Raw genomic sequence first — 17,493 nt, 5'->3', positions numbered from 1 at the left:
AAGAAACCAAGTCCCAAGTCTTATTCTTCATAAGTGAACTCATCTCTGATTGCATAGCATACTCCCACTTGCATTGATCCTCACGCATCATAGCCTCTCTATAGCAAGAAGTCTCCCCGCAATCAGTAAGCATCACATAGTCTACCCCTGGAACAAACCTATCAGGCGGTCTAGACACTCTAGATGATCTTCTCAAGGGCATTTCAGCTTGCTGTCCCACTTGCATATCAGCCACATTTGGCTCATCATTTCCACCAATAGATGATCCACCATCTACCCTTGATTGTATACCTGTGGGAGTACTTGGTGGTACCATTTCTTGCACATTTGGTGCATGGACAGCTTGCTGTCTATCAACATATGCAGGTGGATTCACATCCTGGAAAGTGATTCTCCTCATTTCCACATCCCTCATGGGTGCCTTATGCATCTTCTTCTCATTGAAGACCACATCATGGCTGCGTATGATCTTCTTTGCTTCTGGATCCCACAGACGATAGCCCATCTCTCCACTTTCACCATAACCCAGAAAGATGCATTTCCTAGACTTAGGATCTAGCTTCTTTCGAAGCTCTTTTGGCACATGTGCATATGCCTCACACCCAAATATACGCAAATGAGAGTAAGAGGGCTTCTTGCCACTCCATGCCTCTTCAGGAATACCACCATCCAAACTCTTACTAGGTGATCTATTGATCACATGCACTGCAGTCTTCATTACCTCAGCCCAAAAACCACTAGAAAGGCTTGCATTGGAAAGCATGGATTGCAACCTTTCTTGAATGGTACGGTTCATCTTTTCTGCAACTGGATTTTGCTCTGGAGTACGAGGGGATGTGAGCTCCCTCTTAATCCCACATGTATCACAGAAATGCTGAAAGTCATGAGAGAGATACTCTCCACCATTGTCAGTCCGTAGGCATTTAAGCGTTCTACCTGACTGATTCTCAACCAAGGCTAGCCATTTTTGAAATACCTGGAACACATCACTCTTCCGAGCTATAGCATAAGCCCACACTTTCCTAGTTGCATCATCAATGAATGTCACATAGTATTCAGCCCCGCCTAATGACTGTGTAGGCATGGGACCACATACGTCTGAATGCACCAAATCAAGCATTTCAAACTCTTTCTTTCCCTTCTTTTATGGGCTGATTTAGTCTGCTTCCCATAGAGACAATGCTCACAAAATTCAAAATCAGAGAAACTCAAATGCGGTACATAACCCACACGGCATAAGAGTTTCATTCCATTCTGGCTCATGTGCCCCAACCTGCAATGCCACAAAGAAGTGCTTGGCTGCTCGGTTATTGCAACAACATGATCAAATACCCCTGATACATGTAAGGGATACAAAGTCCCACACTTGGCACCCCTGGCCAAAAGCATAGAGCCCTTTTGAATTTTCCAACTCTGAAAGCCAAAAGTGGTGTGAAAACCAGCATCATCTAGCTGACCCACTGAAATAAGACTCTTGGTTAGCTTAGGCACATGTCTCACATGTTTCAAAACAAATGCAGACCCATTTGCAAAAGAAAACTTTATGTCACCTGCTCCCACTATGTCACATGCATAGTCATTTCCAAGATGCACACAACCTGTCTTTCCACTGTCATAAGTGGAGAACCATTCCCTATGGGGAGTAACATGGAATGAAGCACCAGAATCCAAAATCCAATCCTGGGAATATGCATCATCTGAAGTGGTAAGCAACTTTGTAGATAAACTAGACATGAAGAGAACGCCATTGTCACTATCATGTGTGACTGCATTGATCTCCTCGATCTTCACTTTTCCTTTGTCCTCCCTTGGACTCTCTTCCTTTTGATTTGCACCCCAATTTGCATTCTTTTTCTTATCCTTTTTCTCTCTTTTCAGCTTGTAGCAATCCTTTTCCATATGGCCCTTCTTGCCACAATGGTAACACTCAATGTTCCATGCCCTGGATTTGCTATGAGACTTCCCTCTTTCTTGGGACTTCCCCCTGAACTATGATCTGCCCCTTTGCACATTTAAGGCTGCATCCTGCTTGTTGCCATCCATAGACTTCCGTCTAATCTCCTCGGCCATGAGGAGATTAGACGGAAGGTATCCCATGAGGATGGCAATGAACATAAGAGAAATATTGCCTTAGCCTCCGCATCAAAATTCATCTTCTGAGCCTGAAGCTGGCTGAAAATAATATTGAATTCATTCAAGTGAGAAGCAATGGAGACCCCTTCCTTCATCTGCAGCTCAAACAACCTCTTCATGAGGTAAACTTTATTAGAGGCAATTTCCTTCTCACAAGTGGCACACAATTTCTTCCACAAATCTTCCGTAGTCTGCTCATACTACTGTGAAATAAACTGACTCTGCAAGATGAAGTCTAATAGTAGACTTTGCTAATGCATCCAACTCATTCCAATCATCCTCAGACATATTTGCAGGCTTAGCTTCAATCCCTGTCAAGGGTTTAATCTGCTTCTTTTGAATAAGCACATCCCTTATTTGTTCTTTCCACAAAGAAAAGTTTGTCCCATCAAACTTTTTAATGCTGAAAAACTCATTTTCAGACATGGAAGAGGATGCCATAATGCAAATAAAACAAAATCCCAAATGCTAGTGCATACAAGAGAGAATCACACCAAATACCAGGTGCACCCAAATGTGTATGCCACAGTAGAGTGAAATATCACCAAAACTCAAAGCTCAAAGCATCAAAAGATGCATCTGACTCATGTGCATATACTATGCATCATATGAGCAAATCTGACCCAAAAGAAAATGCCAATAAGTGCCAAATGACTCAAGCATAAACACCGTCCACTGGCATATGCATCAATAATATCTCATCCAAGAGAGCATAGCACTATCAGTGCATCACCTGCAATGTGTCAAAGCTGTCCCTCAGCATAAAATAGCATCCATGTGCAAAGCGTCCATAAAAATAGCATCCCACAAGGCAATTTGGGCCTATCAGCGCATCCAATAAGGACCGCAATGCATCCAAATGGCCTATAAATCATCCACTGCAACCCAATGCACACCACGAATGAGCGCACACTGCTCAAACTGCAACCAGAGTGATCTGCATAAGGTATGCTCAAGAAATCATAGTCCCACGGTAATGAGCGCTACTGAAAATAGAACCTGAGATGCTTCAAAACATGAGCGCCATTGCATAATCGAACTCAGCAAAAAAATCTGCAAATATCTCTCTTCTGCCAGAACTCCAAAATCCCAACCGATGAGTGAGAAATGGGAGTCAACACTTATCCACTGCCATGTGGCATAAATCTAAGGTTTCAAAACCTTAGAATGAAAAATGCATAACAGAGAGACGAAATCGAATACACAGAGATTTATAACTCTGAAAATCCTCCACCGAATCACGCAAGAACTGATAGGTAGGGGTTTTTGGGCATCCGGAATGCAATGGGACAGACGGTTTTGGAAACCGTGGTCTCAATTACTGGGTCCAACACACGGACTGAAAAACGTTTTTGGAAACAGAGCTGTTTGTAAACTCCACCGGAGTGCGAATGATGAGCAACATAGAAGTTTTAGGACCTCCTGAGTCCACCGGAACTGACAGATCTGCAAATGGTTGCTCCAAACTTGAGTTCCAACACCCGGGCAAAAAACGCAGGAACTGACACAGTGAGTCAGAAATCCAATGAAATGATCCCAGATTCAATAATGAAGGTGTTTCCAAGCTCCTGAAGTGAAGTGGACACCAAAAGCAAGCAATAGTTGCCTCTACAAGTCAATACGGAGTCTCTGTCATCGAACGGAACAGGAAAAAGCTCAAAAAACGACTTTTTCTTTGAAACCACTTAACAGGCTCTCAAAACCACTTCGCAAAGCCAAAGTGACTTTTCCAAAGGTTTCTCCAAGGTCTCTGCACACTCGGATGCAAGTAAAGTCACCCACAAAGCTTCCCACAGAGCTTCTCCTTCCTCCCACAGAGCTGCTGAGCTTCAAGCATTCACGCACGCTCAGCTAGATCACCCGGGCTCTGATATCAGTTGAGAGTGCTCTCAACGGAAGCAAGAACGGAAGAAGGAGAGAGAGAGAGAGAGAGACAGAGAGCCACACAAGTTTTGGTGGATGCAGAACCATCCTAATCTTCTTTTTCATTCATTTATATATGTGTTTGAGTATTGTACATAACCGGGGTTAAGGCACAGTGACCTTTAACCCCCACATGGAGGAATTCTCCTAGTAGCTTCATGTCCAGGTGATAGGGAGGCAGTCCACCATGGATCCAAGACCTATCAGTGCTAGAGAGGCTTGAACCTCCAGCTCCTTGAGCATAGATGATTTTTTCAAGTTAATTTCGTTAGGAAGCTAAAGTTTTATATTGGCAGCTTTGATGAAAACATCCCTGTCCTTGAGTGCTTGATACGTTCTTGATACGCCACCACATTGTGGTAGTGGAGGGTGTAGTCATGTCCCTTGTAGGCATATTGAGAGTGGATGGCACATCCGTTGAGCTCCTATAGCCAGGCTTCTCCAAGCAGTGAGTGCATTTGAGACCACATAATCTTGTACTCCCCTTGCGTGGGGCCAAGAGTATGCTTTCGGGATGTCTTGGAGGGAGAGTAGTGCCAATTGTTGTAGGTGGATCTTGAGTGGTCTACTATGTCGAGATCTCTTCCTCTACTTGTAGGTCCTTTGCTGGCTTTTGTGCCTCATTTTGAGCTTCAAGTTGTAATTGTTTTTGGTCTAAAGATAAACTATCAACAAAGGATTGCAAGTTTATTTGGTGCTGAACGTCTTGCTCAAGTATTGAATTCTCCCCACCCTCTCCTTCTACCTATCTTGGACTACCAAGAAACTTGGGATGTCCGGATTTTAGTCTTGGTGTAATGACATCTTGGCTCCTCCAATTTGACGGCACATATAAACCTTCGACCAAGGCTACTGGTGTGGGTGTGAAGCTCACTTCACCAAGGGGTAAGGTGTATTATTATAGCAAGTCTGCACCAGCAAGTACTTGTAACAAGTTGAGTACTCGGCACTCATTTTTGGGCTACAAAAGGCATAAGAACATCGCATCAAGCAACTTGACATGCAAGAGATTCTCAACTCGTGTGTGAACAATTTAGTGGAAGGTGGAAGGTGCGGAGCGAAGGCTTGGTTCCACGACATCAACAAGCATTAGAACTTTGCCAACAATTTGAAGAGGTAAAAATTCAGCATATCCCTCGAGCTCAAAATTTAGTTGTTGATTTCTTGGCACGTGAAGCTTGTACTTCAATCACGCATGAAGCGAGTGGAAGCACCGCCCCAACAAAGCCGCAAGCCATGAATGAGGGTGATCATTTGTAAGGAATGCAAAGGTTGTGGTCATCATGAAACTAAGTGTTGGGTATATTTGATACGAGTTTACCGACTTCAGAAGATCATTAGAAAGGTCCGTAAGGACATTGCTCAAAAGAAGGATGCCAAACCGCACACCCCTTGAAGAAATAGCATGGCAACTACAAGAACTGGAAGAAGCTGAAGGTGATGTGCAAGCTCTCCAACTGTTGACATTTGTCATGGCATTCTCGTTTGCCTTGATGAACAACCTCATGCAGCGCCATGTCTCTAACCCTTGCTTGTAAAGATGGATGCAATATCATGAGGGTTGGTCCTTTTAAGATTGTCTATGAGCTATTCTATGCTAAAGATTCTTCCCATGTAGTATTTCACAATACACCAGTCACACCCTACCCTGCCTATGTGTGCTTTGTAGATGTATCTTCACCTGATTTTCAGTTCACGCTACCTCTTTCCATTGTTTGCCAATAGATAAGCCTCATTTCGCCTCTCTCTTTTCCATCTTCCAAGCATGGCTGACATTCTCGTGTTCTATGGTTGGGTTGAAGAAAATCCAAATGAGTATCTTGTGGCCTTTAAGCACCGTTATGTTTCTCTCAACTTTCTTATTGAAGATAGATGGCTATTGATTCTTCCCACATTTCTAGAGGGTTTGGCTCAAGTGTGGTACGAGAAGCAGGCCGAAGATGTTCGCAAAAGTTGGCTGAGGTTGATAGCAGCTATGATCAAGTATTTCGGCAAAGAAGAGGAGCCAGAGAATGTGTACCTGAAGGTGGCAAACCTGAAGTAGTCAGAAGGTGAGATGACATGTTGATATGTGGATCGAGCGACCGTGCATCGTTTGGGCTATGCAGCAAGATGGCAATATGCCTCGGGGATAACAGGAAGGAGAAGCCCCAAAAGGATAAATCCTTAGCTTCCTCTGATATGTCCCAAACAGCAAAGTCTTGAACCTTCCATGGCAGCCATTGTGCTACCCATGTGGCCTTCCATCAATTCCCAGGTCCACCCCCCCATGCTCGCCTCATATGGGGGCTTGCAGATGGGGAGGTGACCTTTCCAACAGCTCTTTCTTCCACAGAAGTTGAATGTATGGCTGCTATTGCAGCAATGAGCAAAGCCATCTGGCTTCAAAGGTTGCTTGATGATCTTGGCAAATCAGAGTGGACTTTAATTCCCATTGGTTGTGACAATCAATCTTGCATTGCTTTGTCCAAGGTGCTTGCAGATCACATTAGAACCAAGCACATGGACGGCAAGTACCACTTCATTAAAGAGGAAGTGGGAGGGTAGCCACATTCAAATTATCTTCTGTCCTACAAAGGGCAATCCAAGGGATATTTTCACTGACTCAATACCAAAAAGTTGATTCTTTCTCTTGGTATTAAGGACAAATTAATTCTGATTTTAAAAAAGTAGCAACCCATTACAACCATTTTGCATCGTGAGGGGGAATGTTCCTCATTGGTCCTAATCATTATTATATTTGTGTATCAAACACTAGGTTGCTTTGGTCTCCTTCTCTTATGCTTATGCTCTTTTCCTCTCGTATTGTTCCCCTCTTTCTCCTTCTCCTTCTCCTTCTCCTTCTCCTTTCTTTCTCTTCTTTTCCCCTCTCCTTCAATCTCTTTTCTCCTCTTTTCATAAGCATATGTATTTGCCTATGCTTATGCTTATGCTTATGCATGAGCATATGCTCATATGCTCATGAATAAGCACAAGCATATGCTTTCTCTCTTTTTCTCTTATGCTCATATGCTCATGCATAAGCATAAGCATATGCTTTCTTTCTTTTTCTCTTATGATGTTTTCTCCTCTTCTTTTTCCCCTCTTTCAATCTCTTTTCCCCTCTTCCTTCTCTTATGCTTCTTTTTTCTCTTATGCTTATGCTTATACTTATGCTTCTCTTCTTTTCCCCTCTCCTTAGTCGTATTCAGTTCACATGCTCCTTAGATGTATTTGGTTCTTTTTTTTTTCAAACAGATTCTAAATGGAACAACCACGCCCTCACCCACGGGTGTCCTCCCTAAACCCCAACATGGTTCCCCATGTCACAGGGATTATAGACATAGCTTCTCTGCTAGCTCATGTAAAAGAGAAGATTGCACAAGAGAGTGACTGGGTGAAGTACAACGTGGGGGTGTGTGCTTCTAGGTGGGGTCCAAGCCGAAGGGTAGTGGAGCAAGGGCGACTAAGGAACACACGACACAACCTATGGGATCTTCATAGGTTGTGGAAAGACTACCACGATCGGTGGAGCCTCAAATATGATTGTGTAAAGGACATAATGGAATCTTGTATGGAGGCATTCGTGGATTACGAGTACATAATCGCTGAAGAGCATGACCACATATTAGAAGAGGTGGAGGATGAGGTCCCCAGTGACCCACCTAGCGGTGCGGAGGAGGAAAGTACCTTAGACAATAATGCAGAGCAGTAGACCTATATTGGAGACAAATTTTGCTTAAGCATACTGAGTGAGCAACACATTACATCCAATGTTCATTGAGTGAAACTAGTATGCAGCTCCAACCAAAGTGGTACCTCTCACAATGGCTCCTCCGTAAACTATGTGATCCCTAACATCAACAAGCGGTAGCATTGCAAAGATCATGAAAGTAGTCTTTGCAACATGCATAATAGTATCACGACACTAGTCTAATGATAGAATGCAAGGAATGCTTTGCATGCATGCAAAACTATGTCTCCTTTATACATTGCCATGCACATCAATTGACGTGCTCGAAAGCCTACATTTCACGCCCACATTCCATTCCAGCTTAGCATTAGTCATCTCCCTTTTACACTATCGTCCATCGTCTTGCGATTCAAAGTCCTAGTCCATTTCTTTATAAACTAGGTGTAATAGCATGTGTGCTAGGCTCTCAATGAAAACACCTCCTTTAATTATATGACGTTTATGCAATGAAAGAAAGAGAATGCACATAGCTAGAAAGTATTTTGGGGGAAGAGATTGCACATGTGCATGGCTCGTGAAGTGTGGTTCACCTCAAGTAGCATATTCTCTTGGCATGTAGCAAGTTTTAAACTTGTTACACTGGTTCACCTCAAGTTCTTAAGTGTACCTAGTAGGGTTTAAGTTTTATGTGTCTCTCGATTTACAGCACAGCAATCCGATTGCGACAAGGACTGGTTGTCTCTTCAAATGTCTTGTCCAGCTATTGGATTTGATAGGGACTTTCGGGGGTATTGCTTTAATCTATTTTCGAATCTAAGCTGATGATCCCTTTGAAAATAGGGGATTGGCAGGACCCATGCTTGTCGCCTCTCTGACTGTGTGTGTGTGTCTATCGTATTGCTCTTTGCTGTACTTGTCAGCTGGCCAAACGCACCATTGGCGCCACCATAGAGAAATTTGACGAGTCTTTGTTGTCGGTGAAGATAATTCACGAACTTTCTTCCCATATTACCCTCATTTGTTAATAACGCCCGGATGCTTGCAGCTGCCGCTCTGTATGTGATTAGACGTCTATTAGTTCATATTCTTTTTTTTGAAGCAAGGAAGAGAAGACAATTGCGCAAATGCTGAACAGGTTCGTCCTTCAAAGCGGCTGATATCCACTACCCTTTTACCGAGTCTCACTATTTTCATAGAGAGTATCTCCCACGATGCTTATGTCGCGTAAAGTTATTTCAGGTCTAAGCACATATTCAACAAAATCAACTTAAAGCTATATCATCTCATGCTGTCTAGCATTGGGAACCTGTCAAAAGCGAGTTAAAACAATCTGTCAAAAGCGAGTTAAAACAATCTGGCTTCCACCTCCACCGGAATAATCTGTCGTTCATTATTTTGACAAGGCCCAAGAGCTTGTTCCAATTTCTCAAAATTCCTGAGGGTCACTCGGTGATGACATATGCTCTAAGGTGTTTAGGTTGGATGTTATCGGAGGACACCATTGTAATCCCCTCTCTCTCTCTTTCTCTCTCTCTCTCTCTCTCTCTCCCTCCTTTCTTTGCATTCTCTTTTCCTAGCTCTCCACGTAAATAATTAGGGACACTTAGCCGTTATTTCTTTTGCCATGTTCATCTTAGTATGTTTAATGTGTTTCTTTTATTCTTATCTCTTCACTGTTTTATGCTGCACATTACAATACATGACATTTTATTTAATAATACTAGTTTGTTCGTACAATGCTTGATTATGATAAGAGTAAAAGGCCTCACAAAGGCCTTTATAAGAAATAAATTAGTACTAGTGATGCATATTATTGCTACAAACCCAATCCTCTCCTCAACTATGTTGAAAATGTCAACTTAAGGCCTTTTTCTAATGTTAAAAGAAAGGAAAAATAAGTGACAAAGGCAACTAAGCTAACTTCCCTCATACGCCTTAGAAATTTTGAGAACCAAGCGATTGGTACAATTCCTTAGAAGGCCTACATCCTTGTGAGCAATGTTATTTCCCTCAACTATGCTTTTATTAAAGGCTCATTCTTGTCATGTTATAGACTTCATAACAAATCCTTTGTTTCGTTGATGTACAATTGACATGATTGTAAGTCCCATGATTGATAAATTTTCAAATATATTCAAAGGAATCTTTCCATTTTGTACCTTTATTTATTAGGCGTGCATCAATTGTGTGAATGTAAAGTATTCTCCTTTCCCCTTTATCATCTATAATAATAATGCAACTCCCTTATAATAAAAAGAGCCAACCTTTTACAAAATGAGAATATTTCGTCTACAAGATTTTCCCCCAAAATACTTATAGCTATGAGATTAAAGAGGTTTAAATATTTGTTTTGAGTGGCATGAAAGGAATATTAATACAAGGGAAAGTCTTTTTCCATCAAAATCTATCCTTGCAATGGTTATTTGTCAAACAACATCCCATCATACAAACATAATATATGAACCAACAAAGTCTATCAATAGATCATACACATATATTATTATGTACATCTTACATAGTATGTTCACATTTTGTGGATCCTAAATCAAATGATGAATAAATCCCTCCAATCCTAAATGAGAGGACATTATGAGAACTATCCCCATTGTCCCTAAGGCAATAGCCTAGAGCTTAGTTCTCACAATCTAGAGGGCTCAGGTTCAAATCCGCTTGGGAATATCTCTTCCTTTCTAAAGTCAGTTCTCATGCAAGTGGACACAATACTTGCCATCTTATAGATTAGGTTCTAGTGTTGCTTTGTTCTAGAGATTTCACCTCATCCTTGGTGATTGTGTGGTCATGATAGTGTACAATCCTACTCAAGATCTGTCGACTCTGGAGAAAGAGATTGGTTGCCATGGACATCAAAGATCATGACTTGGTTGTGACTGATTTCTTTAACAACACTATGTAGGGTGTTCATTCCATTCTAATGATCAACGTAGTGGGCAATATGTAGAAAGTCAATAGCCCACTATGCTAGTCATGTATGTGGTCTAAACAATAGGGTTGAAATTTGGCTCCTACCTTAGGCATGCTAGCATCGGATCTTTATGAGGGGATTAGGTCTTTATGCAGCAAGCAAGGGGGTAGTAACCTTTTTCACTATATATAGTTGATACTCTAATGCTTAGTAGAGCTTGTTCTTATATGAATGTCATGCACTCACTATATTTGACTATACAATTATACATGAATTCATGTTGTTATTTTCGGATACATTAAATACTATAAGAGTTCTTCATGACAAAAGCACTTCTGTATTTTATCTTAATTTTGTTGCTATGACAATGTTAATCTTTATTAATGTAAAATACTTTGAAATCATGTGCTCCAAGTATGCATTCTATTCAGTTTCACAAGTGTCAATAGGGACGTGTAAGCTCTATGTAAGATAGTATCTACAATCATCCAAACAAAATTTAGCTCTAAAAGCCAATCCTGGACTAATCTTTAAAACAAACTATTCTATTACAAGAGTTTCTAAAAGTGAAATTAGATGTTACAATTTGTGTAACCAAGGTGGTAAAATAAAAATGGTATTTATATTTACCCTACGCATGCATAACATGGTTTGTTGAAATTTGGATCCCTTGAAATGAGATTGATTTAGAAAATTGTTTGAAAGTGGGTGGAAGTTAAACATGAAATGTGCATTTGATTAGCGCCTTCATCGTAAATGTCATAAAATTTGAAGCTCTTCTTATAATGATCCTCATAGCATTTTCTCTTGCATAGTTGGCCTTATGTAGCTTGATAAAGGCAATGGAAATCCATAATATAGTGATAAAAGAAGGGTCAAGTTGACTATATTACATCAAGAAGTTCAAAGTACAAGTCATGCAGAAAATGAAAGTAAAATCCCAAATTAAAATGTCATTAGATGATATGGAAATAAATTGAGCACGTAGTAATTTATGAATTCTTGATGGAAATAAAATGTTTCTTCACGCTTTTCAGGCACATAGGAATTTATACATGCTTGATTAGAAATATAAAGATCTTCTAGAGATGTATTAAAAACTAACAATTAGATTGTAGAGAATTCATGAATTAACCATTAAACACATCACACACATAAGTTGACATATTTATGGGTGCAATAAAATTAGGTTCATGGATGATGCATCTAATATAATAAATAACAAATTCAAGCAACTCCTATGGTAATGATTCATGATTGCAACCTCGCAACAAATAATATGAACACTAAGCCTTATTTAGAAAGAAATTGTATTTCTATATAATATTCCTTGAATAGCAATATGAAATAGCAATAACTTGCTCATGCATGCATATTAGAAGTGTCAAGTTCCTATATTTTAACATAAAATAAAACTTAAAAGCATGAATAGACTATACCATGCACATCACAAGCAACATGCAACTAGATGTACATAGGCTTGTTTCTCCTATAATAACATTGTTGGCAAGTGCCATCCATACTTTTTAGGACATGGTATAGTAGTATTTTAAAATTTGTATATAGGCTTGAAATTTAATATACTAAATTTACAATTATGATCTAGACAGAACATGGTTGCTAGCTTCCATAAACACTCTTATATTCCTTAACAAAAGTTTTAACAAAGATGAAATAAGAAATTTTATAAGAAAATCATTTTGAGCCTTTGCAATTAAGATGTATATGTTGTATAAATGGTGTTTTTGGTACAAGAGATCCATTTACTTATAAGGGGACTTTCCATGTGAAATGAGAAAGGAGAGTCAATTGCAAATGGTAGAAATATAATAAGATAAGTGGCACTCAAACTATGGAAAAAAAAGGAAATAGGTTATTTTCTTGTTTGAAATCAACCAAGGAAATATATTTGGAACATGTTCTAATTCTGTGAAGAAGCATTGATGGAGAGGGCTATGGAAGGTTTCCCCCTGCTTAAGATTGCAAGTGGCCCTTGAGAAAGTATACAATACCCCTCATTTCCTATAAGAGCCCCATTCTCATGTGTCACGTCCACATAATATCCTCTTCTTAGGATGTTATAGCAAATATTTGAGAGGTCATCGATGTACTCACAAAGCTTGACATGTGAATGAAATGTTGGTGACTAGCCCTTAAGCATGACAAAAATAAACTATAAAGGCATCCTACAAGGGATCACAAAATAATTCATAAATGAGTGGTCCCAAATTTTATGCAAGACGGTAGAAGAAGGACCACATTGCTATGCACATGAATGTCAGGATAACTTGTACCATGTGTGACATGATTGCAGTCACTTTCCATGGATGTCAAAGGCGTTAGCACCTTTATAAAATTGTTAAAAATTTGATGGAGTAAGGTTGGAGATTATGATGTGGCCATGCTTAGAATGCCCTTAGTCATAAAATTGTTTTACATTTACTCTAAAAGGTAACATGCTTTCTATTAAATCTAAAATGGAGAAAATAGATAATCGATAACAACATTAGAAGGCATTCATACACATTTTAGTGTATAAGGGGCATACATTATTACTCTTTACCTCCATAATTCTTTTGTTTTTTCCATTATTCAAGTGTATAATTTAAACCAAGTTACATCCTTGCACTCACATGACGAGTATAATAGATGGGGAGAGGGGTCAGAATATTATGGGCAATTTCTCTTAAATTAGGCAAGGTGGTTTTGGGGTGGCCTTAGAGTATCCTAGGACTGTTTCCATAATATATTGGTCATCCAAAACACTTTTGATGACTTCCTTATGAGCCTCTTATTAAAGTAACTTGTTTCCATGCAGAACCTTTTTGTTTCTTTACCTTTCTTTTCTTGCTCGCCTTCCCATTCAACTAATAAGGCTTTCGATCATAATTTAGAGAAAATGTAGGACTTTACTGAATGAAAGGGGAAATGGATGAATCCATAGAGAATTGATTGGTGGATTCTGGTTTTTTAATTCGTTGTTTCAAGGAGCGACTCTCTTGAGAACCGAGTTCTCTATCTATTCGTCCAATCGATAAATGAGGTGTAAAACCCTTAAGCCCTTGATGTCTCCCAAAGCCTAACATATGCATGTGGATGCAATGTGAGGTCGCGACGATGGGAACACAATTTAACCATAGGGCCCATGTGACTCAAACTCTTGGGTGTTAAAATTATGCGGAGGATGGCTCCTCAGGGGCGAGATTAACTTCAAGAAGGTGATAGGGACTCACACGGGGGACTCATGAGATGTTGCTAATGCGAGAATTTAGCTTTGAAATGGTGTTGGAGTGACAAGAATCCCAAATTGCAATTTGCATGAGGTGGTGATTCAGATTTAGAAGACTTGTTGATTCTTCATAGAGTAGGGAATTGGCTCAAGGACACCTTTCATAGAGCTAAAAATGGTGAGGGAGGATGCCATGATCCATTTAAAGGTGGATTACCCAGAGCTGGATTACCCGAAAGGCTACGATTACAATGGCCTACGATTACACTAATATGAAAAGGGCTTGATCTAAAGGCTCAATGCATTTTCAGCCGACCTGACACCCTTGGTTCACGTTGAGGGAGAGCAAATGGGCATTCCGCTGTTTTTCGTAAATTCGTGTATGGTGATTCCACATCGTTCAACTGATGCTACTTTTAAAAATTCGATGCTCCCCCCGAGAGAGTGATGAAAGCAGCCCTTAAAGAAACGCCCAATTTTGGTTTCAAGAAGTCCCCGCACATGATTTGCTGCATAATTGCTTACCTTCACACACTTTGCTCTGTCCCGGTGCATCGGATTGTCGAGGTTTGTGAATATCTACGTAGAGCTTCGTCACCTAAAGGTGTAACACGCTTCAGCATCGCAGCTAATGTGAGCAAGCACTCTTTTGTGCGGCTCGTCAGAAAAAAAACATTAGTACCTCAAGACTAAATGTCACACAAACTCTTGCACTCCAGCCTTATATGCAGCATTTCTAGTGTCGCGGCTCTATGCCTGGCCTCTGTGTTCCCTCAAGGTCGATTTCCATATCAGTCTGGCATATTATGATCTGTGATAAGATTGAACCTTTGCAGCAGTCGGTGATACCTGGTAAGCACGGACGAGTATGGGTGGCCATAGCTGCTGTCAAAAGCAAAAGCTGAGAAGAGGATTGTGGTCACCGGATGAGGATGAGAAACTATTGCAGCATATCAGCAAGCACGGGCTCGGTGCTTGGAGCTCTGTGCCCAGACTAGCAGGTGAGAAAAGTTAGAACAGACCTTGACTTGCAGCCTTCGTTCAATTTGTGGTTCTTCGTTATGATCAACAATTGTAACCATTGTCATTCGTCTTCAATGATATCCTTGCATTCATGCATTCGCAGGACTCCAACGCTGTGGTAAAAGTTGTCGATTGCGGTGGATCAACTACTTACGTCCTGACCTCAAACGGGGAATGTTCTCTCAACTGGAAGAGAGATTGATTATTCAACTCCATAGTGTGCTTGGAAACAGGTACTCTTGGTCTAGTTTGATTTGGAGCAGGCCGTTTCATGACTACCGTCTACTCTTGGTACTCTTTGATTTGGAGCAGGCCGTCCGTTTCATGACTACCGTCTCAAATAATTAGAGTGCTTTTAGAATTTCAATGTGGGCTGGGGCGAATTTTCAACTTCCCGGGTAGAGCTACTCTCGCAGCCTTGCAATCCAATGTTTCAGTTCTCATCGGATGTCTTATGGTGCAGATGGTCCCGAATAGCGTCGCACTTACCAGGTCGAACTGACAACGAGATCAAGAATTTCTGGAATTCATGCCTGAAGAAGAGATTGAGCGCTTCCGGTGATTATGTGAGGGAATCTTCTGCGGCCGTAAATGAGCACGAACTGACATTGCCTACTTTCATATTCTCACAATCTACCTCCGGCTCCGACGAGCTCTGCCCTGAAGCAATCAGGACTCAATCGAGTAAGAAGAGCAGCATTAATTCAATTCCGACATCGGATACGGTCTCCCGTCCACCCAGTGCCATGTCAGTAACAGAGTGTGACAATGCGGGCTCAGCAATTGTTTGGGGTAGCCACGTTAATTGTCCCACCCTAGTTCCAGTAAAAGATCATTTGCAGATCGAGACCAATATAACATGGAAAATGGGCGACGAATCAGACGGCCTTGAATGCAGGAATGAAGCCAAGTTCTGTGAGAACTCCGGCTTTCAACTTGCCAGTCCTAATACGGAAGGTTCCCCGTGTAGCTTTCTAAATATCAAGGCTTGTCTTGACGTGGAACAACTTTCTCTTGGGAATTCCTACCAAAGGCTGCAGTCAAAGAGTCAGGAACTTCGCCTTGGGACGCTTGAAAGCCAAAAAGAAGGCCACAAGACTCTCGATGCGCAAGCTCTCCTCGATTTCCGACATAGTGTTGGAAAGGAATCGTACCAGGCGGGACACAATTACGGCAGCGATGCTGGTGATTGGACATGGGGATGGGAAAGGCACGAAGCAATGTATCATACTGTCGGGGCTGGAGTGAATCATACTGTCGGGGCTGAAGTGACAAATTCAGAGGAATTAGCGGGGTTCGTGGGCGCATCGGCGTTATCAATGGAAGATCCGAGGGGCAATGTATGGGCGGGGGAAGCTGAAAACGGTAATGAAGCAGCGTGGGACGAGATCAGAGAGTCGTTAGCAGGATTTAAGAGCGATGAAATGCAACCAGGGAAGCTGCAATATTGCAGCCTGGATCAAGCATACGCAACAGCAACTCCTATAATGCTTTGTTCATCCAACACGCCCTGCACTTGGAAAGAGCTGCTTCTACAGTAATTCTGTAGCATCAGCATGCTGTTAATAAGCCGATTGCAGGAAGATGTAGCTTAAAAGCTTGTTTTGTAATTGAAACGTTGATTGCTGTTTCAACAACTATTTTGTACGTGGGATAAACGAGCCGCCCATGTTGTCTGTGTATTTAGAGCCTTCATATAAAGACTCTACATTATTTCTTTTAAATCCTGAGGGCGTACCCCAAAAATAACACGCACTGTATTCCATTTCGGCCGCGTATTTCTTTGGTTCTAGATGACTTGAAAGTTTTTGACCCTTGGGCTTTAATGGCTTTAATCCCATGAAAGTTTAAAGGCTGGCCGTGGAGAGCAAAGGTTCGACACCAAGAAGTCTTAGTCTTCATGGCTGGGTAGATGCAACTTTTTCGCTAGTACCTGAGTTTAAAGCCTTGATAGCCAATCAATGATGAGGAAAACACTCTAGCCCCTATATGCCCAGGTGGAGGGAGGGATTTCATGTCTCCGTCAAGGCATGTATATGCTAGATTTGGGCACCTAAAGTTAAGGGGCTTCCCAAGGGAACGCTGATGGCCACAACATTTCCAGGCAGATTTACGAGGATTTGTAGACAGGAGAACAACGTCCCAGTTTGCCCCTCTTCACACATGTACTAACTTTAACTCTTCTTTCATGTCCTTAGAGACTTCATAAAAAGACTCCATATTATTATCGAAATTATTTCTTTTCAATCCTCAGCCGCCAAAGAAAAGTCATGCGTACATTTTTTAGAATAGCCCAAAAAAAAAGATTTACTTTGGGGTATATTGTTTTGGAGGATTTCCTTGATATGGAGCAAGGGCGTTGTATTGCATTTGGGCTAAGTTCCTACATGTCTTTTAGGTTTTGCCTTTGGCCCAAGTTGAGCTTCTTAGTTTGACCCCCTCTACACTTGCACTAACTTCAATAGCTATCTCATGTCTGTAGAGTCTAAATCTTTATAAGTTTGGCCCTCTCACATTTGCACTAACCTCAATTGCTTTTTCACATTAGAGTCTAAGTATTTATTCCTTTTATTCCTTTTGTTAGCTATG

General features: G+C 41.1%; 1 protein-coding gene across 1 annotated transcript; it reads left to right on the top strand.

The window, feature by feature from the left end:
* Positions 1 to 14,256: 14,256 nt before the first annotated feature.
* Positions 14,257 to 16,545, top strand: LOC147879744 (uncharacterized). Its single transcript, XM_087371463.1, has 3 exons — positions 14,257 to 14,882; positions 15,008 to 15,137; positions 15,368 to 16,545. Exons 1-3 carry the CDS (start codon positions 14,750 to 14,752, stop codon positions 16,443 to 16,445), a joined length of 1,341 nt encoding a protein of 446 aa, XP_087227589.1. The 5' UTR covers positions 14,257 to 14,749; the 3' UTR covers positions 16,446 to 16,545.
* The last annotated feature ends 948 nt before the right edge of the window (positions 16,546 to 17,493 follow it).

The sequence above is a fragment of the Dipteris shenzhenensis genome, chromosome 33 (assembly GCF_047967505.1).
Source record: "Dipteris shenzhenensis isolate YYH24624 ecotype China chromosome 33, Dip_SZ_1.0, whole genome shotgun sequence".
Classification (NCBI taxonomy): Eukaryota; Viridiplantae; Streptophyta; class Polypodiopsida; order Gleicheniales; family Dipteridaceae; genus Dipteris; species Dipteris shenzhenensis.
The sequence above is the reverse complement of the archived record's forward strand: the minus strand, read 5'-3'. Positions and strand labels throughout refer to the sequence as shown.

Excerpts from the sequence above, each read along its gene's own strand:
- LOC147879744 (XM_087371463.1), top strand. The coding sequence starts at position 14,750 with ATGGGTGGCCATAGCTGCTGTCAAAAGCAAAAGCTGAGAAGAGGATTG. Across the intron at positions 14,883-15,007 it reads CTCTGTGCCCAGACTAGCAG|GACTCCAACGCTGTGGTAAA; the intron begins GTGAGAAAAGTT and ends ATGCATTCGCAG. Across the intron at positions 15,138-15,367 it reads CATAGTGTGCTTGGAAACAG|ATGGTCCCGAATAGCGTCGC; the intron begins GTACTCTTGGTC and ends CTTATGGTGCAG.